The following is a 24,204-nucleotide window of genomic DNA, read 5'->3' on the forward strand; positions in this document are numbered from 1 at the left end:
TATGAGTTGTTCAAGAAAACACAGAAGGGTAGAAGAGGAGGCGGAGTGGCACTGTATGTGAAGAGAGGGCTAAATTGTCAGGACGTTCTGGAGAATGTGGTTGACAGCCCCATGGAAAGTATATGGGTGGAAATAAGTGGACAAAGGGTATTGTTGTTGGGAGTCTGCTACAGACTGCCTGACCAGGGACAGGAAATGGATACTGTCCTCCTTGAACAGATTGGTAGAGTATCCAGACATCAGAACCTTATAATTATGGGAGACTTCGACTTCCCCGATGTGTGCTGGGAGACAGGCTCAACAAAGCAACAAGAATCACGCAACTTCCTGACCTGTCTAGCCGACAACTTCCTTTTTCAAATGGTGGAGGAAGCTACAAGGGGCTCAGCCATACTAATATTAACCAACAGGGAAGAATTGGTAGACGGGGTGAAGGTGGTGGGGACCTTAGGGGGAAGTGACCATGTCGTCCTTGAATTCCAGTTGCTGTGGGGGGTCAAGGAAGTTCATAGCCAGACTCATAGGTTAGATTTTCAACGAACATGATGGGAGTCATTCCGTGGGGGAGTGTGCTGGAAGGGAAAGGAGCGACTGAAGGGTGGGCTCTTCTCAAACATGAGCTTCTGCGAGCTCAAGCCCTCAGTATTCCAGCAAGATGGAAATATGGTAAGGGCTCCAAGAAATCGATGTGGATAAACTGAGCACCTCAGAATAAGCTAAGGGAGGAAAAGGAAACGGAGGGAAGGTCAGACCTCTAAAGAGGAGTATATGAGAGTTACTAGGTACTGCAGATCAGCCATCAGGGAAACCAAAGCTCAGTATGAGTTGGGTCTGGCCAGGAGGGCTTGCTACAATAAGAAAAACTTCTACAGATATGTGAGAAGCAAACGCAAGGTAAAAGAGGCAATTGGACCGCTTTTGGGAGTAGAAGGAGAAACTCTGGTGGAGGACAGAGAAAAAGCAGACAGGCTTAATGACTTTTGTCCTCTGTTTTCTCCCAGAAGAACTCGAGCCCATCTAGAGATGGTATAGGACATAACAGGACACCTGAGTGTCCAGTTGACATTGACAGGGAGGCCTCACTTCAAAAAGGATGTGGACAAAATCGAGAGGGTGCAGAAGAGAGTGACGAGGATGATCGGGGTCTGGAGACTAAGCCCTACGAGGAAAGGCTAAGGGCCCTGTGAATGTTTAGTTTGGAGAAGAGGAGATTGAGGGGGGACATGATTGCTCTCTTTAAATGTTTGAAAGACTGTCATTGGGAGGAGGGCAAGGAGCTATTCCAGTTGGCAGCAGAGGATAGGACCCGAAGCAACAGGATTAAATTACATGCAGAAAGGTATTGGCTGGATATTAGGGAGGTGATTATCTCCCCTTCACTAACAGCTTTCAAGAAGAGGCTGGATGAATATTTGTCAGAGATGCTTTAGGCTGGTTCTCCATTGGGCAGGGGGTTGGACTAGATGGTCTGTATGGCCCCTTCCAACTCTATGATTCTATGATTAGCCTTATCCCAGAGAGAGGTGCTCCACCCCTTAATCATTTTCATTGACTTTTGGTGCTCTATGATGATCACATTGGAAATTGATTGACCAGAACTGTAAACTGTATTTCAATCATGGATGCACCATAGGGCATTGTGATCCTGGCTTTTTGTTTGCAATCCCTTTCCTAATAATCTCAAGTATAGAAGTTGCCTTTCCCACCGCTGAGTGAACATTCCATGCCAAAAAAAAGTTTCCTTCCTGTTCAGTCACAGCCAGACTCCATCTGTGTTATTGACTTACATTAAATAGTATTTGCCTTCTTGTCGTTCCATCACCCAGATGCTCTTGATTCTCATCGTCTTTCATAAATTTGGTATCATTTACTAATTTGGCCATTTCACTGCTTACTCTAAACAACTGATTAACAAACTAAATAGCACTCATCCAAACATGGATCCTTGTGTGCCTCTACAGAATACCCTTCCTTTTTATTTGTGCTATGCTTCCTACTGTTTATTCATTTCCTAAACAAGATTATCCCATGACCTCTCAATTCACTCAGGAGCTTCTGTTGAAGTAGTTCGTTAAAAACTCCTTGGAAGACCAACAGTGCTGTCCTGCACCAGTATAAATTTGCTGAACTCAGTGGGCTTAAAAAGAAGCAACTCTGTTTACAGGGGCACTGCAAGTATGAACTCTCAAAGAACTCCAAATGGTCTGTGTGGCATTTCTATGGTGTATACTGGAGAGCGAGTGTGGCGTTGTGGTTAGAGTGTCAGACTAGATTCTGGGAGACCCAGGGATGAATCCACCACTCTCCATGGAAGATCACTGGGTGACCTCTCACCTTAACATGCCTCACAATGGGGTTTTTTTGGGGGGGTTGTGTGTGGTTTTTTTAGGATAAAATGGGGGAGAAGAGAATAATGTTATAAGCTTCTCCAATGAGGAGAAAGGCAGGATCTCTTTCTCTGTAGTCCTGTCTATTGGCCCTGGTATGTATGGCTGGGGTTAATGCCAGGACTTTGGGAGGATTCCTAATACACTATGCTGAGTGTCACTTCTGTATAACCAGTTGGGTGTGTGGTTAGAGGTCTGCTCTGAAGTATGTGAGGTGTGGGTTCTAATCCAGCCTCTTCTTACTGTTTTGCTGCTGATTGGCCTGTAGCTGGCCAAAAGGCATGTTTGGCCTTCTTGCACACAGCCCCCAGGTGGGATTCAAACCCGTGCCGCCATTTTGCTGCACAGGTGCTTTCCCCCAGTGAGTGATTGGGGGAGATGACAGAAATGCCTCTTGTGACTACACAGCTGTGTATCCTGCTATTGCTGCACTGTATCCCTCTTGCCTGGCAAAAGACTGATGCGACTGATTGACACTTTCCATCTCTGTCTCTCACGAGGGTATTGTTATCACACTGTGTGGTGATTGGTGGTTTGTGGCAATTGGTATGGGCTCCAGTGCCATTGCGATGCTCTCTGATTTGAGATCTTTTACATACTTTTATCTCTTCTGCGACGTGGGCATAGCCTACTGGCTTACAGCATGGGCAACTTCACATTTGAGTTTGTTAGGTCTTGTTTTGCAATAATTCTTCTCAAGACTATGGCTAAACCTTACAATTTGATCTTATTGTAATGAGGACTGATTACTTTCAAGACAGGGTTTTGCAATGATATTTAAGCACAGACACGATATATACCAGTGTAGCAATACATTCCATCTCTGGAATAATTTGATCTTATTGTAATGAGGACTGATTACTTTCAAGACAGGGTTTTGCAATGATATTTAAGCACAGACACGATATATACCAGTGTCTCTGGAAAAGTTCAATGCAGACTTTTAAGAGCAAACCTCTTCTGTCTTCCAGTTATCCAGTTTGGCTTCGTCACGCTCTTCGTCGCCTCTTTTCCGCTGGCCCCTGTTTTCGCTCTGCTCAACAACGTCATCGAGGTCCGGCTGGATGCCAAAAAGTTTGTTGCCGAACTAAGAAGGCCAGATGCGGTTAGGGCAAAAGATATTGGTATGCATGTTGATTTGGAGTGACAGTAGGAAAAGAGGGGTTATTTTAAGCACTGCAGAAGAAAGAAGGGGGAGGTAGGAGGGTGCCTGGAATTCAGTGAGCAATAAGAACTGGAAGCAAAACCTCTTAACAAAGGCTTGTCCTCTGTTGCAGGAATTTGGTTTAACATCTTGAGTGGCATTGGAAAGTTTTCAGTCATAATTAATGTGAGTATTGACATGCCATGAAATAGTGGGGTTGATTTAGTTAATCCAAGTCTCTCAAATTGCCAAGAAACTCAGGTCCTTCAATTGCCTGGAAATGTAGTTGAAGTAACCAAGCATCGAACTGGCATAAATTTATGATACATATATTATACATTAAGAGTGTTTGTATTCATTAGTTGACACTGCAAACTGGCTTGCATCCAGTGGTAATTTCTGCTGATGGACAAGATTTCTGTGAGTGGAGTAGGACTTCCCTGGGTCCCCAATCCCACTGCAGCACAAAACTCCCCCCAAACACTTATCGTGATGGACAGGTGTTCCCAGGGACACCATGACGTGGAGCTGGAAGTCTTCTGGGGAGGGGGGAATGATTGAAAATCACTTCTCCCTCTGTTTGTGGACCTCCTCCGTGGGTTCCATCCCATTGCATATATCTTCTCAGTCTTTATCTAATACGTTGCCTAGACTCTATTAAAATAATGGGCTTCATTCCACAATCTGTTTTTCTCAGAAATTTTGTGGTACCTACAAGTCTTGGCACTCAAGATCAGTTTTCAGCAAGGTTTGCTGAAGGGCCTGCTGAGATCCTAAAATTAAACAGATTAGACACTGGAAGGTTTAACATTGATTATAAGCTTCTTGTGATCTAGAGGAGAAAGCGGCCCAATCTGCATTTGCCATGTAAAGCTGTTCTGTGCTGTTGTGGCGCTGGCTTCCCATTTGGCTCAGTATAAAGCTCTCCTCTGTCTGCATCAGGACTCAAGTTGTTTAGGGAGAGCATGAGAGAGGGGGGGAGGAAATGGCACCTGCGACCCCCCCACACACAGAAAGTAAAAGGGGGTGACTTGGCAGATGGGAGGGCAGGAAAGATGGAACAAGCTGGGTAAAAAACACAAAACACCCAGCAGTTGCCAGGCAGGGCGTTCTGGAGACTGCCCCAGGAAATAACAAATGGTTCAGGGGTGGGCGCAGAAAAATGTTCCCTGGATGTTCGACTGGATTTTCAGCTAACTTGTTTCCTTTGTGACAATTTGCATATCTCCTTAGAAAAGATTGGGGGTGGAGGAGAATTCAGCTCCAGTTGTCTGCTTTTTGCTCACAGAGGATCTACAGTGGGGAGGAGCAGTTGTACCACTTTAAAACCACATTCAGATAAGGTGCTAAAATGCCATAGTGACCTTGGAGTCACCACTAAATGGCAATAAAATGATGCAGACAGCCGATGCTGAGATGAAACAATAGGAGAGTGGATACGGCATTAAATGTAGACAGAAGTTTGTGAGATGATATGAGATCATTTGCACAACAGTGGGAAATACAAATGCAGATTGGGCAGCTTGCAAGCCAGACAACTGGCAGCTTGCAAGCTAGATCTAGCTCCAAGTTTGCTTACCAACCATCAGTCAATTTTTATTACAGCCCATGACCAGCATATATCAATTTAAATGAATTATACCAAAATCCAAAAGGTTTTAAGAAATGAACCATAGTAAAAATTTACAGAAATGAATAAAAATGCTATAAATTTAAAAACAAAAATCAAGATTGATGCATGAAACAAAGACCATGGAGAACATATTTCCTTATAATCGTTTCTTGCGAATTCTGCATGCTGCAGCAAGGAATCTGGCTCAGGCAAATGTAAGCTGAGGAATTACGTCAGATAAAAACTTCTTAGCAGTTTCTAACGCAGGACATGTGGGAAACCTCCCAAGCAAAAGTTCTAAGATCTTCACACGAACTTCCTGATAAAAACAGTCATGAAGCAGAATATGCTTGATTGTCTCAACCTTGCCTGTTCCGCAAGGACAGACCCTCTCAACCATTTGAAACCTTTTGTAATGTCCCTCTACAACCGCAGAGGGGAACATATCCCATCTAGCCATGGAGAAAGCCCTGCAATGGGACGGAATCTCTAATGGCAATAAATAGGCTGCTGGGGTTACAACATATCTCATTTTCATAAGAGCCAAGAAGTTTGGAACTCTGTCAATACCTCCCTGCCGTTTGGTATCCAAAGTTTGCTTACAGTTTTACTCCAAAAGAAAAGAAAAATCCACATTGCAATAATTAGAAAGATTCCGCACTTGAACCGTCTGCAAGGCTCACTACTTGCCTCATATGCAAAGATGGTGTCAGGACCAGTTAACCACATTAACCTGTCCTTCTGTGGTTGCAGCCATGGAAGCAGTGGCAGCCACTGTTAGGTTCCCCAGTCAATGCACTCTCCACACACACTTTTGGCAGTGTAATGCTTTATTAGAGATATGATGCTGTGGGTTCCAAAGCCTTTGTTAGGACTGAAGAAAAGTGTGGGAAAATACAACATATATGTAAAACCCATACATTCCATACACACACATGTCACACCTAGTCCCTGGCATTTCTATGGCAACATGCACAGATATATGATGCCCTATCTAACCTAGCCTGGCATACAGATCTCCAAGGACAGTCTCACCGGAACTATCTTGGGGCGCCTCTTCAAGAAAGTTACAAAGCCTCTACTCCCATACATTCCAACAACACACCCTCTCCCCCCCCCCCAAGGAATTTGAAATAGCAGGTGAAGGTACAGTGACAAGAACCAGGACTGCTAGAAATTGAAAGTAGACTGGCCTGAGCTTAACAGCCACCCTGTTACAGGTTTGTGTAAAATGGGTTGGAATTGATAAGTTCTCCGAAAGTGGCCCTCCAGCCTAAGTGCAGTTATGTCCCTAGCAAGTCTAAATTTGCTCACCTATGCACACACACCTGTGGCTTCCCGGTGGCTCCACAGCATCCCAGCTGGAGCAGAAGTGATATGGCATCTCTGATGCATCAGTGCCCCCGGGCAGGCTCTCAAAGAATACAGCTCAACTACTGGCAGGAGCAGAACAACAGGGGAAATGGGATCTTCAAGGAGACAAGCAGGTAGTAGCTAGAGAGCCTCATAATCCCTTCTGTTTGCCCAACGGGACCCTACAGTAGGTGGACAGAAAGAATTAACAAAAGAAGAAGCAGTCAGCAAGGAAGTTGTGACCTGTAGAACTGCCCTATGGAAAGGAGCAAATTCAGGCCTGGCCCCAGAGTTCAGCTGCCTATCCAAGACAGTGGGTGCGTTCAGACGGGGCGTTTCAGCCGGCATAAACTGCACTGCAGTTTATGCCGGCTGAAATGCGATCACATTTACCTCCTGTCTGCAGAGCCCAGCACTGTATGCCCATTCACACACAGCGGGTGTCGGCGTTTTTGTGGGGTTTTTTACTCAGTTTGCACATGTGCATAGGCAGCCATCCACAGAATGGCGATCTTCGCGCATGCGCAAAACACCCTGTCCCAAAAAGCATGCCCTGAAGAGAGGACTTACCTTTAAAGTTTAAAGACCAAACTGGCCTCCCTGAGGTCCCGGACTCCTCTAAAACCTTAAACTAAGGACCTTTTTATTTTTTTGTAAACAAACGCCGGGGCAAAGCTTCGCCCAAGCGCATATCACCGACCTAACAAAAAAAATGGTGGGCGAAAAGCAGAAGCTTCCAGCTTCCAAATGGAAGTGACTCTACAATGGTGGAGAGCGATCAGACGGGGGGTAAAGCAGTTACAACCGGTGCACTCAGGATACCACCACTTGGGACCTAGTAGCAGAATATGCCGGTTTAAAGCTCTTTGCAATCATAATAAGCACGCTTTTGAAGAAAAGGTAACTTTATTAGAGCTGAAGGTGCATAACAGGGTCACTGTTCAGAATGGAGAACACAAGCAAGGGCAAGACATATAATCAAACATTCAAACCACTACTACCCAATTGCGGGACTTCCTGCGCGCTTGCATGGCTTTCCCGCTCGCGCCTTTGGGCATGAGAACTAATGGTTCCTAGCCTCTCATGTTATATTCTTCTCACAGTGATTCATGAGAGCTTCCCAGTGCTAACGAGCTTGCTTCCACCTGTGGCCTTGAGGAGATATAATTGTTACAGCGAGCTACATAGCCATGCGCATCTACACGTCTACGAAAATAAAAGCAAGCGCACACACACACGTAGGAAATGAAAATAAACATTGACAGCTTGCTGACATACTGCCCCCTTAAAAATCAACTTTACACCTCGTGCAAATTATCTCCCGGTTAATCTGGGAGATCTCCCAGTTTGTCCGGGAACTCCCGATGGAACCTTCGGATCAACTGAGGGGCCCTAATATCCCCTACTTCCACCCATTTGAGGTGCTGGGGACCAAAGTCTTTCCATTCCACCAAATAAAACAGTTTTCCACGCTTGCGTTTTGAATCCAAGATCTTAGAAATTTCATAATATTCATCCCCCTCGATCAAGATGGGGGGAGGTGTGGGTTTGGCGTCTCGCCACTGGCACGACCCCGTGTCCTTCTTCAGAAGGCTGAAATGAAATACAGAATGCAAGGATTTCAAATTCTTTGGCAATTCAACATCAACAGCAACATCATTTATCACCTTGCGAGCCTTAAAAGGCCCAATGAACTTCCACCCCAATTTCCTGCTGGGACGCAACATCTTAATGTTCTTAGTGGAAATGTACACAAAGTCCCCAGGCTGCAGAGCCCAACCCTTCTCCTGTCAGCCTGAGTCTTATATGCCTCTTTGGCAGCGTCCAATGTCTTTTGCAAGAGTGGCCAAGACTCTTGTAAAGTCTTGCACCAAGAGCCTGCATCACCGGTGCCCACATCTGTTGTCCCCTCCAAAAACGGCAGGGGTGGGCTGTCGTAGCCATAAAGCGCTTTGAATGGTGACAGCCCAGTAGACGTGTGGCAGGTGTTGTTGTAGCAATACTCGGCAAGGGGTAACAAGTGAAACACCTGAAGTATTGTTCCAATGTCTGATTAACTCTTTCGGTTTGGCCATCAGTCTCTGGGTGGTACGAGGTACTCAAACCCCTCTCCACCCCCATAATCTTCATCAACTCCCCCCAAAACTTGGAAATGAATTTGGAACCTCTGTCAGATATCACTTGGCTTGGCAGCATATGGAGTCATACCACATGTAGCATGAAAGCTTTTGCCAGGGCTTTGGCTGTAGGCAACGACGGGAAGGGGATGAAGTGGGCTTGCTTAGAGAATAAATCCACGACCACCCAAATCACAGTCATGGACTTGCTAGGTGGCAGGTCAGTAATGAAATCCATGGAGACCACCTCCCAGGGCCGCTGAGGAGTGGGAAGGGGTTTCAACAAACCGGGGACCTTCCCCGGACGTGGTTTACTCATAGCACATATTTGACAGGTGTGGACAAATGCTGAAAAATCCTTGCGCATGCGTGGTCACCAAAACTGTCGCTGAAGTGGCTGCAGGGACTTCACAAATCCCCAGTGTCCAGCCAGTTTGGAACCGTGAGCGGCTTGCATTACTTCCCCCGTCAGCGAAATGGGTACATAGAGTTTATTATCCCGATACCATCAGCCATTTTCCCCCAGGGAGCAGTCTCCCACCCCATCGAGAGTTTCCTTGTCCACTTCCGTGACTGCGGAGGCGAATCGGCTGGCCCATTGCTCTGCATCATGGGAAGGGTCATTGGGGGGGGGTGGAGATGAAGATAAATTGGCGGCCTGCCTGCGAGTGGTCACTGCCCCTCCCAACTGGGCGGGAGTGAAAACTGAGTCCAGTATGACGTCTCGCTGGCTAGCGTGTTGGGGGAGGCGCAAGAGGCCGTCTGCCAGCGAGTTCGCTGAGCCCGGGAGATGGTGGAGGGTGAACTGAAACTTGGGGGGGGAAGTCCGTCCAGCGCAGCTGCTTTGCGTTCAGGCAGCGGGGTGTTTTTAGCTTCTCCAAGTTTTTATGATCTGTCCAGACCTCAAACGGCACCCTCGCCCCTTCAAGCCAGTGCCTCCATGTTGAAAGCGCCAGCTTAATAGCCCCTGCCTCCTTTTCCCACACGGACCAGTGTCTTTCTGAGTCAGTGAATTTTTTCAATACGTAGGCGAGAGGGTGAAGAAGACCATAATCCCCCTCCTGCAAGATGGACCCCCATGGCAACATCCGCTTGCACAATAAACCTTTTCTCCTCATTTGGGTGGGCCAGAACAGGTTCGGAGGTAAATAACTGTTTTAAGCGCATGAACGCTTCCTGGCACTCTTTTGACCAGGGGAGGGGGGCGCTCGGTTTTGTAGCTTCCAGGCCCTTCCCCTTCGTCTTTAATAAGTCAGTTAGGGGCAAACATATTTGGGCAAAGTTCGGCAAAAATGATCTATAAAAGTTCGAGAATCCGAGGAAGGATTGGAGCTGCCTCCGGGTTTGAGGAGGCTCCCACCCCAACACCGCTTGGACCTTCCCCGGGTCCATTTCCAAGCCTTCGTTCGATATGCGATAGCCCAAAAAATCAATGTGAGTCTTATGGAATTCACACTTGGACAGTTTTGCAAACAGTTTGTGCTTGTGCAACATTTTCAATACTTCCCTCACCAATTTCACATGGGAAGGCATGTCGGGGGAGTATAAAAGTATATCATCAAGGTAAACAAGCACCCCATTAAACAAATGCTTATGTAACACTTTGTTGATCAAATTCATAAACACCCCTGGGGCCCCTTGAAGTCCGAAAGGCATCACCAGGTATTCAAACTGGCCAAGCGGCATGTTGAATGCTGTCTTCAGCTCATCGCCCTCCTTTATGCGCACACGAAAATAAGCATCTCTTAAATCCAATTTAGAAAAGATTCTCCCTTTCACTGCCTCGGCCAATAAATCTTTAATCAACGGCATCGGGTAGGCATTGGTGGCTGACACTGCATTCAAGCCGCGGTAATCCGTGCAGAGCCTAAGCCCCCCATCTTTTTTCTTTTGGAATAACGCCGGTGTTGCAAAAGGGGACAAAGCCGGTCGTATAAACCCCCGGGCCAAGTTCTTATAGATAAACTTTCTCAGTTCATCCTTCTTGGCCGGCCCCATAGCATAGATCTTCCCCTTTGGCAATTTAGCTCCGGGCACCAATTTGATGCTACAATCGGAGAGCCGGTGGGGAGGGAGTTCGTCTGCTTCATCCTCCTCAAACACCCTGGCTAAGTCTCGATATTCCCAGGGAATGGATTGCAGTTCCTCCCGGGCCAGGAGAGCCAGGGGTTTTTGGGGGTAGGGGTTTCATACCCCACTTATCGTCCCAACAGTGTGACTTACATCTGAGTGAGATGAATTGCACCCTCCCCTCCTCCCACAGTATGTAAGGGTCATGCCCGTATAGCCAAGGGGCTCCCAGTACTACTGGGAAGCATGCTGCTGGGGTGACCACAAATGATCTGGATTCCCAGTGGTCACCTGCCCCCATCAATAATGGTACAGTCTCGTAGATGCATGGCTCTTTCATGGGCGACCCGTCCATCTGGGTGAAGATGATGGGGTCTTTTAGCTTCACCACCCCAATTTCCAACCCCGCTACTACGGATGGGCTGATTAAGTCTCTCCCACACCCTGAATCAATGAGGGCCTTCACCCTGACATGTGTTCCCAGGGTTGGGTTCAACATGGAGACAGTCACAAAGAAGAGAGAGGGGGGTTCGCTCACCACTTGCGGCGCCTCGCTGGTGGGGTCATGCCGGTCTGTGCCATTTACGGCAGGACCAAGTCGTTTCCCGCCGGTTCCTGGTCTTCGTCACTCGATCCCTCCTCACCTTCCTCCAGCGATGCTCTCAGAGCCTTGGCGAATTTCGGCTTCCCCGTGGCTTTCTTGAATGGGGTGGCCGGGCGACTTTTCGCTGGATCGGGTTTTTCTTTTCGTTCCGCCTGCCCACAGTTTGTTGTGAAGTGTCCTCTCTCCCCGCATTTGAGACACAAGCCTTAGTGCATTCTTTGCTCCTGCAGGGCATCAGGTTGGCGTGCCGGCTTGGCCCTCGCAGGGCCTGGGGTTGGTTTGCCTCCGGCTGCTGCGATGTCCAGTCTCAGGGTTTGCAAGTGATTCTCCGCACTTTTGGCTTCTTGCATCCAAGCCATCAGGGAGACCGGATCCACCAACCTCAGGACCGTCTCTCAAACCTCAGCATTCAGGCCCACCCAATACATTTCCACTAACATGTTATCCGGTCAATTGGGCAATTTCACTGCATGCAGTTTAAATTCGGCCGAGTATTCGCGCACCGTTCTTCTCCCTTGTTTCAAAGTGCACAAGTAGGCTCGTGCTCTTGGCCCAGCGTTCCGGTCTTCATACTGATGCCTCAGTGCCCACATGAATGCATACATGTCCGTCAGTTCAGAGCCTCGGGCATTGTGAAGACCCACGTACCAGGCGGCTGCAGCCCCTTAGAGCCTCGCGGTCACCACGTCGATCCGACTGTTGTCATCTGGGAATAGATGGCCCGATCGTTCCAGGAATTTCTGTACACGTACCACAAAGTAGGACAGTTCCTCGGGGTTGCCATCAAATGTAGCTTCTATCAGATCCTTTGGCCGTGGAAGCGCTTGTCCTCGAGGGCTGCCCGGGCGTGGAGCCGGGGCGGGAATGTCGGGAGGCCTCGGAGCTGGGGCGGGGACCTGCAGTTGTTGCCCAGGTAGCCCCAGCGGCCCTGGCGGTACTTGTGGGCTTGGACCCACCGGCACCGCCAGCTGTTGTTCCCCCGGAACCCCATCCCCCGGGCGCATCCGGTCGAGCGCTTCTCCAATGGTTTGGGTCACCAATTCCGGGATGGCGAGGAGCATCTCCTCCAGCGTCTGCTGTAGTTGCCATACATTTTGGTCAGTTGTTTCGATACGATCCAGCAGCCCCTCTTCAGGGGATGCTTGGCCGCTCCAGGCTTTCGATCTATCCATCACCCAAGGGGGTGGCACGGATTCGAAGTGGGCTCCCAAAGGAGGTAATCCTTGAGCCCCCAGTCCTTTATCATACAAACTGTCCCGGAGGGATAATCCCATGTGCGAATACGACTCTTGGGTGGTATCCGCATCAAACTGACTCCAACTCTGGCTAGAGCGTTCATCATGCCGGTATTTCGGCCCTCAGGGTGTCAGGAACATAGACGCCGTGCATCTTTTAGGGACCGCTCCCCCTCCCAACACCGTTGTCACTGGCACCTCTGCCACGGTCACCGGTACTTCCGTCGTGGTTACTGGGACATTTCCCAGATCTGGACCTGCCGGGTCCTTCTCGTCCGGTTTGAGTTTCTCCTCTCCGTCACTCATATCGATATCGATAGATTCGCTGAGATAGAGAAAGATGGGATTCTGAACAGAATGTCAGACTCCTCCTGGCATCATAATAAGCATGCTTTTGAAGAAAAGGTAACTTCATTAGAGCTGAAGGTGCATAACAGGGTCACTGTTCAGAATGGAGAACACAAGCAAGGGCAAGACATATAATCAAACATTCAAACCACTACTACCCAATTGCGGGACTTGCAGGGCTTTCCCGCTCGCGCCTTTGGGCATGAGAACTAATGGTTTCTAGCCTCTCATGTTATCTTCTTCTCACGGTGATTCATGAGAGCTTCCCAGCACTAACAAGCTTGCTTCCACCTGTGGCCTTGAGGAGATATAATTGTTACAGCGAGCTACATAGCCATGCGCATCTGCACGTCTATGAAAATAAAAGCAAGTGCACGCACACACGTAGGAAATGAAAATAAACATTGGCAGCTTGCTGACAGGTCAGGGATGGAAGGCAGATGTTCTATGTGTGAATGCCATACGTACACCGATTCCAACCGGCACCTATATCGTTGTAAATGCCCCATCTGAACGCACCCAGTGAGTGCCCTTGCACATGGCGGATGTAGGTTTAGAAGAAGAAGAAGAAGAAGAAGAGATTGGATTTATACCCCGCCCTTCACTTGGAGTCTCAGAGCAGTTTACAAACTCCCTTCCCTTCCCCTCCTTACAACAGACACCCTGTGAGGTGGGTGGGGCTGAGAGAACTCTGGCACAAACTGCTATTTTTCAAGAACAGCTGTACCAGAGCTTGTGACTGACCCAAGGTCACATCAGCAGGTGCAAGTGGAGGAGTGGGGAATCAAACCCGATTCTCCCGGAATAGAGTCCTCTCTCCTAACCACTACACCAAACCAGCTTTGGGTTGGGAAATACCTGGAGATTTTGGGAGTGGAGCCTGAAGAGGGTGGGGTTTGGGTATAGTGCTATACAGTACACCTTCCACAACAGCCATTTTCTCCAGGTGAACTGATCTCTGTTGTCTGGAGAGGAGCTGTAATCCCAGGAGATCTCCAGCCACCACCTAGAGGTTGGGCAACTCTAGGTGAGTGTGAGCCAGGACATCCATAGTGAGCTCCATTTGAAATCAGTGACACTTAATGCCAGGCGACTATGTTTGATTGCAACTCAGTTTGGTGGCCCCAAGGTTCATTCTTCATTCCATCATCCCTATCTGCTTCGTTGCTCAATCAGTCAGTGTGCTGCAGCAGTGAAAAAGGCAAACTCTATGTTAGGAATTATTAGGAAAGGGGTGGGGAATAAAACAGCTGATATTGTAATGCCCCTGTATAGATCTATGGTGTGGCCTTTATTGGAATACTGTGTACAGTTCTGGTCACTGTATCTCAAAAAGGATATCACAGAACTGGAAAAAGTACAGAGGAGGGCAACCAAGATGATGATGGGGTTGGAGCACCTTCCTGATGAGGAAAGGCTGAAGAGTCTGGGACTCTTCAGTTTAGAAAAGAAATGGCTAAGGGCGGACATGATAGAGAGCCAGTTTGGTGTGGTGGTTAAGTGCGTGGGCTCTAATCTGGGAAAACCGGGTTTGATTCCCCACTCCTCCACTTACACCTGGCTGGATGACCTTGGGCAAGCCGTAGTTCTGATAAGAGCTGTCCTTGAAAAAAGAGCAGTCTCTGTCAAGAGCTCTCTCAGCCCGCCTCCCTCACAGGGTGTCTGTTGTGGGGAGGGGAAGGGAAAGGAGTTTGTAAGCCACTCTGAGACACCTTTGGGTAGTGAAGGGTGGGGCATAAATCCAATCTCTTCTTCTTCTTCTTCTTCTTCTTCTTCTTCTTCTTCTTCTCTATAAAATTATACATGGGGTGGAGAGAGTTGACAAAGGGAAATTTTTCTCCCTCTCCCAAAATATGAGAAAGTGAGGGCATCCAATGAAGCTGATGGGAAGTAGGTTCAGGACAGACAGAAGGGAATTCTACTGTACACTACTTACACAAATGTGGCATTCGCTGCCAGAGAATGTCATGATGGCCACAGGAATAAACAGCCTTTAAAAGGGGATTAGGTAGATTCATGGAGGAGAGGTCTATCACCAACTACTAACCATGGTGACTGAACGGAGCCTCCATGTTCAGAGGCACTAAACCTCTGAATCTCAGGGCCAGGAGGCAATATCAGGGGTTGGCCTTGTCTCTATGCCCTGTTGTTGGCCCTCCAGAGGAACTGGTTGGCCACTGTGTGAGACAGGATGCTCAACTAGATGGACAATGGTCTGATCCAGCAGGGTGCTTCTTCTTATCTTTTTAAAATTGTCACCCTTAGAAATAAAAAAAACCTGGAGACAATAAAAATCCATACAGGATCCATAATACAGAAAAGCCAACACTACTCTACAAAACCCCTGGGAAATGACCACCAAAGCCACCAGAATCCTTAGGCAGCTACCAAATGACATCTAGAAGAGAAGAAGAAGAGATTGGATTTATACCCCACCCTTCACTCGGAGTCTCAGAGTGGCTTACAAACTCCTTTCCCTTCTCCTCCCCACAACAGACACCCTGTGAGGTAGGTGGGGCTGAGAGAGCTCTTTCGAGAACTGCCCTTTCAAGGACAGCTCTTTCAAGGACAGCTCTTGCCCAACGTCATCCAGCAGCTGTGTGTGGAGGAGTAGGGAATCAAACCCAGTTCTCCCAGATCAGAGTCAGTGTACTTAACCACTATACCAAACTGGCTCTCTAAGCAGCCAGATCCCTGGGTCAATCCCATATGTCTGGTGGAGGGGTCATTTCTGGCAGAATTTCCTCCTAAACTGCTCAGGAGATGAAACGGTGCCCAGAAGCCTGACCGCTTCACTCTGTCTTCCAGCCACAAAGCAGCTTTTTGGTTGGGAGGCATCTGTAGAGCTTTCTGATCGCCCTCCTCTTCATCAGTAAAGTGACTTGAAAGCATGCTGCAGATATTTGCAGGGCTCACATGGTAAAGATTTTCTTTTTCTCCCAGGCCTTTGTCATTTCTGTCACTTCTGACTTCATTCCACGCCTTGTTTATCAGTATGCATACAGTAACAATGGGACCATGCATGGCTTCATCAATCACACGCTGTCATACTTCAACGTCAGCCATTTCAAGGCTGGAACCCAGCCAGAGAACTCACCTTTCGAACAGGAGGTATCTTTTTGCAGGTAAAGCCGCTTTAACAAACATCGATTGATGAATTTATGACTTATGATTATATCAGCTGTCACAATTATTTCACTGTCCTAAGGTTACTGAAGGGAGTAGGACTCCAATCCATACTTGGCGATTACTTCTGAGTAGACCCATTTAGGATTACTGAATAACAGACATAGGGCTGTCTCCTGACATGTAAGGGTTTGGGTACATTCAGAGATCATTTCGGGGGAGATCGCGGGGGATCGCAGTTCCCCCGGGTGAGGTATGGGGGGGCACATGACGAAGCCCCGCCCCCTGCTTCCGGCCGCCCCGCTTCCGGCCCTCATTCAGCCAGGAGGAGGCAGGAGAAGAGGGAGGGTAAGTTGCTTCCTCCCTGCCTCTCCCCACCCCTGCCTGCCTGGGGCCAGGGAGGGCCTTCGCGGGGCTTCCTAGCACTCCCGCCGGCCTTGGAGGTCCACCGCCGGGCCCCTCATGGAGCTGCAAGGCCGGTGATGGTAATGAGTTATGCTAATGAGTTCCCCTAGCTCTTTTTCTACAAAACGACCCCTGGACATTCTCCTGCACCATTTTACCTTTTCTGAACATTCAGAAAAGGAGGGGCCCTCAGGCCCAGTTCTTTGCATCTGTGTCGTATTTATAGGAAATGAACCCATTTTGTCTTTGCTTCTCATATGGGATTGCCAGGCCCCCCTTGGCCACCAGCAGGGAATGAGGGGGTGGTGGTCAGGGTTGCCAGAGCCAGGTTGGGAAACTCCTGGAGATTTGGAAATGCACCCTGGGAAGGACACGGACCTCAGTGGGGTACAATGCCATAGAGTCCACCCTCCACAAGGTATAGATAGGGGCTTTGGGGCAAGTGATGCTCTGTCATCTTGGTGCTTGGGGGGGTCAACAGTGGGAGGGCTTCTAATGTCCTGCCCCCACTGGTGGACCTCCTGATGGCACTGGTATTTCTGGCCACTGTGTGATACAGAGGGTTGGACTGGATGGGCCTTTGACCTGATCCAACATTGGCATCTCTTATGTTCTTATGTTCTTAAAGCATCCATTTTCTCCAGGGAACTGATTTTTGTAGCCTGGAGAGGCACTGTAATTCTGGGGGATCGCAAGGTCCCACCTGGAGGCTGGCATCCCTATTTACCACAAATGCCATTTATTCTGTTAGTTAGTTATACCTTACTTTTGACCCAAAGTGGCTCACAACAGGATTCTCTCCTCTCCTATTTTATCCTTGCAATGGCTACCTTGTAAGGCAGGTTAGGCTGAGAGTATGTGACCACCCCAAGGTCACCCAGTGAGCTTCCATGGCAGAGCGAGGGCTCAAAATGTATATTTTTTCTGGTAGAGAAAATTTTTCAAACCCACCAACATCTTTTTTGTGCCAAAGGGTGGGGATTCAAACCTGGCTCTCCCAGATTCTAGTCCAATACACTGTACCACAACACCAGGCTGGCTGTTGCCCACAATTTGACTGTGGCATGTGTGCCCATGAGAAGTGTGCTGTGATCCCCAAATGTCTAACTTTTCTAGGCGGTCCACATGTACCAGAGCCCAGCAATCTTTCTCTCCACTCCCTCCCCCAATAAATCATTGTCACTGATTTGCATTGTGGAGAGATTTGCAGTGCAATCCTGAGCAGAGTTACACCCCTATAAGCCTATTAGTTTAAGTGGATTTAGAAGGGTACTAGTCTGTTTAGGATTGTACTGTTGGAGGATGCATTCTTAACATTTTATAATTGTGTGCACATGTGCACTAGAGATGTCATTCTCTTAGCTAATAAACCAGCACAAGGAAGGCTATTGAAGAGTAGGAAGAAAATGGCATTTAGGAGTTATAGCTGAGCATTTGAGCACATGGGGTGGAAAGTAAGAATTGTTGATTTGACAAGAGTGCCCCTATTCTCATTTGTGAAATGTTGGTAGATATGATAACATCCCCAAAGATGTCCATACTAGTGAATCGGCCTCCATTAAACAATTTTTGACTCTGATTGCAACATTTAATTATGATAATAGCTGAGTTAATCATTGGTCTGTTAAAGCCCCTCCTCCCAGCTGCCTTCCTTCCGGCTAAGGAAAAGGCATGTGGACCCAGGATATCTCTTCCCCGTGCCAACGGGATGGGGCGAGGAGGGGGCCACAGGCCAAGAGTTCCTCTGTACCCACTAGATACAAACTCTTTGCAACTTAAGCTGAAATAACAAACACTCACACATAGTTTTCAGAAAAGTGGAATAAAATTGGCCACAATTTTATTGGTTACAGCTGTAGTATGCTTTGGCACAGCATGGGGTACCGGATCATGCTCATCGACTGACCAGTCTGCCAGTCAATGATCCGCTGAAAATCTTGGGATAACAGGTCATTGGATCCCACAAGGACGGATGCCCCAAGGTGGTCTCCCCTGCCACCTGAGCATGAGGGTAACCCCCAGTCATGCCCACGGGCTGGGCATACCACTTGACCCTCACACCAAGATCCCTTAAGGAGATCCTCAGACTCAGGAAAATGGGCATACAGGCCGACTTTCCAGATAATGGATCCGGCCCCCATGCTGAGACCACCAAGTTGTGACAAAGAAGAAAATAAATGGAACAAACCACATGCAAACCAATCAAACTACACCTAAATAAGGGGCTGGAAGGGTGGGCCAAATTGCCTGACACCAAAAAGATGGCAGGCGGGAGTGGAAGGGCCCCCTAAGTAGTGGACCGGGCACCCCCACCCCCAGACATCCAGAACTCCACTGATAGGGCTGGCGTCAGGTTGGGTGGGCCCCAGCTTCCCCCTCTCACTGCTGGCCCACCCCCTCTGCCCAACAAATGCCAGAATGGCCACCCTTGCTCTCCCTCTTCCCGTGGTGCCACAAACAGGATCCAGGTAAGTCCTGGGCCCCAGCTTGTAGTCGGGTAGGAAAGCAGGTTGGAAGATACTGATTGGCGAAAGAGCCCATGGAGAAAGGATTCTTCAGTCCTGCTTGCCCTCCCTACAGTAACATGGAGGTAGCTTAAAATGTTGCCGAAATCTTCAAGCGTTGCCTGCATCACATCCAGTTTGGCCTTTAGCTTAGAAGTGCACAATCACGGAATGTCCCTTTGTGAATAAAATAATCTTTATTTCTGTCCCTGAAAAAATATACTGGGAAAATGCTGACCCCTTTATTCTTAGACTTTTGTAGCCTCTTCAGATCAATGATGGTACAACAATCAGACTGAATTTGCCCCGTACAGGCCTTGCCAGAGATTAAGGTATCTTAAATAGAATCCATAACAAAGCTCAAACACTCCCCAGTGGTGCATTCCTAGAATAGGTCAGGCAACATTTTATGCACTCTTCTGAACTCTCTGGCATTTGTTCTAAATAAACATTGCAACAGGACTGATCTGTGGCATATAATTAGGCATAATGATTTTTTCAGAGCAAAAAAATGACTTTTTTATTTAGCTGAAGTTAAATTGAAAATGATTTGCTTCTCAGACAAAACCCTGCTCCAGTGTGTGTGTGCGGTGGATCAATTTATTAGATTTAGACCTGGGAGTTAAAATTAAGTTGGCTACTGATGCAGCAGCCAACCTGGGATTGCCAGGAAGCATATACTTGAGTGAGAATCTCAGTCAATTCTGTGTGTGACACCTGTGTGTGTTTTGTGAATGCATTAGGGTTTTTTAGCCTGCACATAAAATACGGGGCACGGTTAAACTAAATTAAGCCCTTATATTGCATTGATTCCAGTATTTCTCATTGAAATAAATAGGATTTAAAAGTGTTTGCCTTGGAATGGATCGTTCCTATAATGCGAGGATCAGCATTCAGTGTGTAACCACGGCATCCTTACTGATGTGAATGGGGAAAAAATAATGAAATCTTCCACTGATTTCCTGCAGTTCAGTCCCTTCCACCAAAATCAACAGGATGAGCAAAGCATGTTCATTATTATTGTGTCAGAAGAAAACTGATGCAAAAAATAAATTCTGCTAATTACATTGTTGGGAAGTAATCTAGCAGTTAGAAGACAGTAACTTTCCATTTGCTCTGCACAATGCCGGGAAGGTGCTGCTGTGAAATGTGTCTGTAACTCAATGGCTTCCTTTTTTACAGATTCAAAGATTACAGAGAACCACCGTGGTCTGAAAATCAGTATGAATTTTCTAAGCAATACTGGGCTGTTTTATCTGCTCGTTTGGCTTTTGTCATTATTTTTCAGGTAGGTTCTGTTTTACTCGGCTTTACCATTGCATATAATAAATTCATTCATTACTTGCTGCCTGCAACGCATGTATACAATCATGTTTGACCTTTGGTCTTTAAAGAGTCCCTAGCCTCTGTTGCCTCAGGAAAGTAGGCTGCAGGCCCCATCTAAAAAAAAAAGATAAATAAATTATGTTGTTCATTTTTCCATCCAGCAGTTGAAGTTATATTGCTGAGTGTGGAAATATGAAAGTGAATTGACTAAAATGATAGAAGTGAGCTTCTGTTAGCCAGAATTATTAGAGAACTCTAGAAATGCTCAATGGTTCACTGGACTCTCTCAGCAGGGGGAAGTGAAAGGGACTGGTGAAATGGCCCCTAGCCATTTCAGCCTCACAGCTGATGGGTGCACCTGCCCCACTGTTAGGTTGAAATTGCTGCCAGCCATTTAAACCTAACAGCAGAGTGAGTCTGCCTGTCAGTTCTTAAGTTTAAATGGCTGTGAGCCATTAAACCTGTCAGTTTCCCCACGCACACACTTTGAAGCAGGGGAAAGTGAAATGGATGAGTTAAATGGCTGGCAGCCATGTAACACTTCTCGGGCAATCCCCTCCCCCAAGCAGGAGAAAGGGGGAACTGAACTCGCTAGTTGGTTCAGGGCCTTTGAGCTTGGTCCAATTTGGGGTTTGGTTCAGGGGTGGCCCTGAACCAGATTTTTTTAGGTTTGTGCCCATCCCTACTTATAAACCACACTGGCATCATCTTAGCTTTGATGGTACCTTTTCCAGTCTGTGGTGTATATTCCATGTGAGCTTCACTTACTGTAGGTTTAAATTTCAAGAATCCTGGAGAGATTTTTCTCTTTTGGAATCAAACTTGGCAATGTTTAGCCAGGACTGGCATTGAAAGTGTATAAAAATTATACTAGAGCAGACTTTTATTTCCCAATTCATGTTTTATGGGTCCCATATACTTGTGAAACTGATGTTGCCAGTTTACCATATAGCCTGATTTCAAGTTGGTGACTTTGATTCAAAAAGACAGCAAAATCTTTCCCTCCCCCACTTTTGAAGCCAGTATCTCAAGAACTGATCATGTCACAGAGCCTATGTTGAAACAAAGACTGAATAAAAGTTTATATCTGAGAGAATATTTTAATGGCAAAGGTGTACCTAGCCACCAAATAAAGAACTTGCAAAGTTTAAAGCTGAAAATCATGGGAGAAGATTCTTTCTTTTCCAGTCAAAATCACAACAGCACACAAAGTTTAGACCAAATTGTTTTGCTAACACTACTAAATTAAAGTATTATGGACACAGCAGGTTTTCCTCTAGTGGCAAACAGTGCAATGGAGGGCCTGAGTGCAGATAAATTGTTAGCAGAAGTTTGATGAGGCTGAGGTAGAAATATTTTACTGGAAATTCAGGCTGGAAACACATATTCCAGTTTCTAAAGAACAGTTCAAGAGCCTATTAGCAGAAGGCATGAGGAACTTCAAAGTGAGCTACCTTATAGGCATGATTAGGATGTTTTTTAAGAGTGTTAATGTATAGAAATAATCTCCCAATGGTAAGGTTTTATAGTCATTATGGGTTCAGCAAGGGAAGAGGTCCAACAGTTTAGAAATGTTTGATTTAAAGATAAACGGCTCTTGTGGCATCTTAAAGACCAATGTTTTTATTTCAGCATAAGCTTTTATGGGCTACAGGCCACTCCTTCTTAGACAGACACTTATATATGTGGTTAATTGGGGGGAGGTAAAATCAGCAGGGTCCAAGGGACATGAAATGAAGGAAATATGAGGTGAGATACCATTATGTAAAAATAATTATGTAAAGCATGTAAAATACGTAATTAAAAAGGTACAGAGACCATTCACAATAGTGAAGACTGGTAATATAGTTTCCCTAGAACAAATTTAGAGTCCAGTGGCACCTTTAAGACCAACAAAGTTTTATTCGAATGTAAGCTTCCGTGGGCAAAGCACACTTCTTCAGACAAATGGAACAATTTTGTTTGTTTCATTTGTCTGAAGAATACTTCGAATAAAGCTTGGTTGGTCTTAAAGGTGCCACCGGACTCTGAATTTGTTCTGCTGCTTCAGACCAGCACACTTCATGGAAGACACTTTCCCTAGTTTTGCTACGATAGTTAACACCTGCCATGGCTGAGGAATTCCAAGTTTTGTATTGTTATTTACAAGCGATCCAGAAAATGACTTGATCCAGAATTTGAGGGAGATAATCTGTTTTTGGTTGAAGGGAAAATTTTTTTTACTATGACAGCAACATTCTCCATGTCTGTACCAGGGAGATACTCAAACAGACCTCAGTGTTTGTTCAGCTTTCATTTCAAGGCTTTATCATTGTTCTTCCCCAGGTTGTTGGCCTCAGAAGTGCACAGGGGAACATTTTAAATTGCCATTTTGAATTAGGGCCCCATTTCTGAAACCAGTCTGCATGGTAAATGAACAGCATTGCTTTCCTAGGTTTATGAGATACATGAAAATATGGATCAGAGAACAACAACAATATACATTTTGCATATATCTTCTGTGTGAGCCGCTGGATTAGGTCAGCTTTTAGGTCTGCTTTTCTTTTATATAAACGGTGAACTTGATATTAGTCCTGTCCTGCCCCTGCTCCGAATCCGAACTGGCTTAACTGCTTCCAACTCTCTGTGTGCCATCACCTTAAATCTGCTGAAATCCAGAACATAATTGTAAGCCTTCTCCCTTAGGACCATTTGTGTGTACCTCCTTCTTTCTCCTACCTGCACGCTTAAAGTAACCAACTCATGATCATTAAGTTGAATGGCTGCCATTCACTTCTATGGAAACAAGTAAAGCAATATACCTGGAAGCACTGTTGCTGTAAGGACTAAAGCTGGCCTCTTCTCCACAGCAAAACATTATATGTCTCTGTAAGTTCTGCAGCAGACCCAAGTAGGAGTCCCAGAAATATATGGGCTTTCCCTCTGCTTCCCTGCAGCTGAAAATAAAAGGCATCTTGTGTGTTGACATTGAGGCAGCTATTTTCATCATTGCTGAAAACTCCTTCCGTCTAGATTGTCTACTGTTGTCTATCTTAAGAGGGGTGGGATTCTGGCTCAGTGGTAGAGTATCTGCTAGGCATGCAGGAGGTCCCAGGTTCAATCCCCTGGCATCTTCAGTATAAAAGAATTAGTAAGTGATATGAAGGACCTCCACCTGAGACCAGAAGAGCCACTGCCAATCAGTAGACAGACCGAGCAGTGGTCTGACTCAGTAGAAGAGATGGGGTTGTCCATTTCTGCATCTGGTGCTTTATGGCTTTTATCGATGCAGTGAATACCATCCATGCCCCTTTCTCCTGATATTTTTTTTAAATGGCAGAACCTGGTAATGTTCCTCAGTGTGCTTGTTGACTGGATGATCCCAGACATCCCCAAGGATATCAGTGAGCAGATCAAGAAGGAGAAGAGCGTGCTAGTCAATTTCTTCTTGAAGGAAGAGCACGAGAAACTCAAACTGATAGAGAACTTCATCATGCGGGAGAAGCCCAAGAGCAGAAGTGAGACGAGAGGACGGAGAAACCGGGCGGCGAGCTTCTGCCAGTTCAGCCGAAGTCAACGAGGCAGCTTCACATCCTTTAGCTCACAGCACACGGATGTGTGATCCCTTAGGGCAGCGGTTCTCAAGCTTTCCAAAGAGGGATCCACTTCTAAAATCACTCTACTTTTGAGACCTGCTGCTGTAGTGCTGCAGGTGACAGGTAATGCGGGATAAGGAGGCAGGGAGTGTAGGCCACACCTGTCACCACTACAGAACCAGTGGGTGGGAGTGAACCCAGCCTTTTGGAACGGATGGGGCCACGGATGGCAGGAGGAGAGAATGTGGTGGCTTTGCCCTCTCTTCTCACTGCTAGGAGGTAAGCCTGGACTCCGGAGACTTGAAAGTTGTTGATCCACTTGAGGATCATGACCCACAGTTTGAGAACCACTGCCTTAGGGGCTTACTTGCACCAGACACTTAAATGGGTCTAATATT

At 46.8% G+C, this 24,204-nt stretch overlaps 1 protein-coding gene across 1 annotated transcript in view; it reads left to right on the forward strand.

Annotated features, from left to right (window-relative positions):
• LOC107114506 (anoctamin-2-like) overlaps positions 1-23,832 on the forward strand; it is a 278,223-nt gene extending 254,391 nt beyond the window's left edge. The window contains 5 exon segments of the mRNA XM_015416015.1: positions 3,359-3,511; positions 3,665-3,717; positions 15,814-15,995; positions 20,088-20,193; positions 23,551-23,832. Of these exon segments, the coding sequence (XP_015271501.1) occupies positions 3,359-3,511; positions 3,665-3,717; positions 15,814-15,995; positions 20,088-20,193; positions 23,551-23,832 (776 nt within the window).
• The last annotated feature ends 372 nt before the right edge of the window (positions 23,833-24,204 follow it).

This window comes from Gekko japonicus, unplaced genomic scaffold (assembly GCF_001447785.1).
Source record: "Gekko japonicus isolate JY-2015 unplaced genomic scaffold, Gekko_japonicus_V1.1 scaffold159, whole genome shotgun sequence".
Taxonomy (NCBI): domain Eukaryota; kingdom Metazoa; phylum Chordata; class Lepidosauria; order Squamata; family Gekkonidae; genus Gekko; species Gekko japonicus.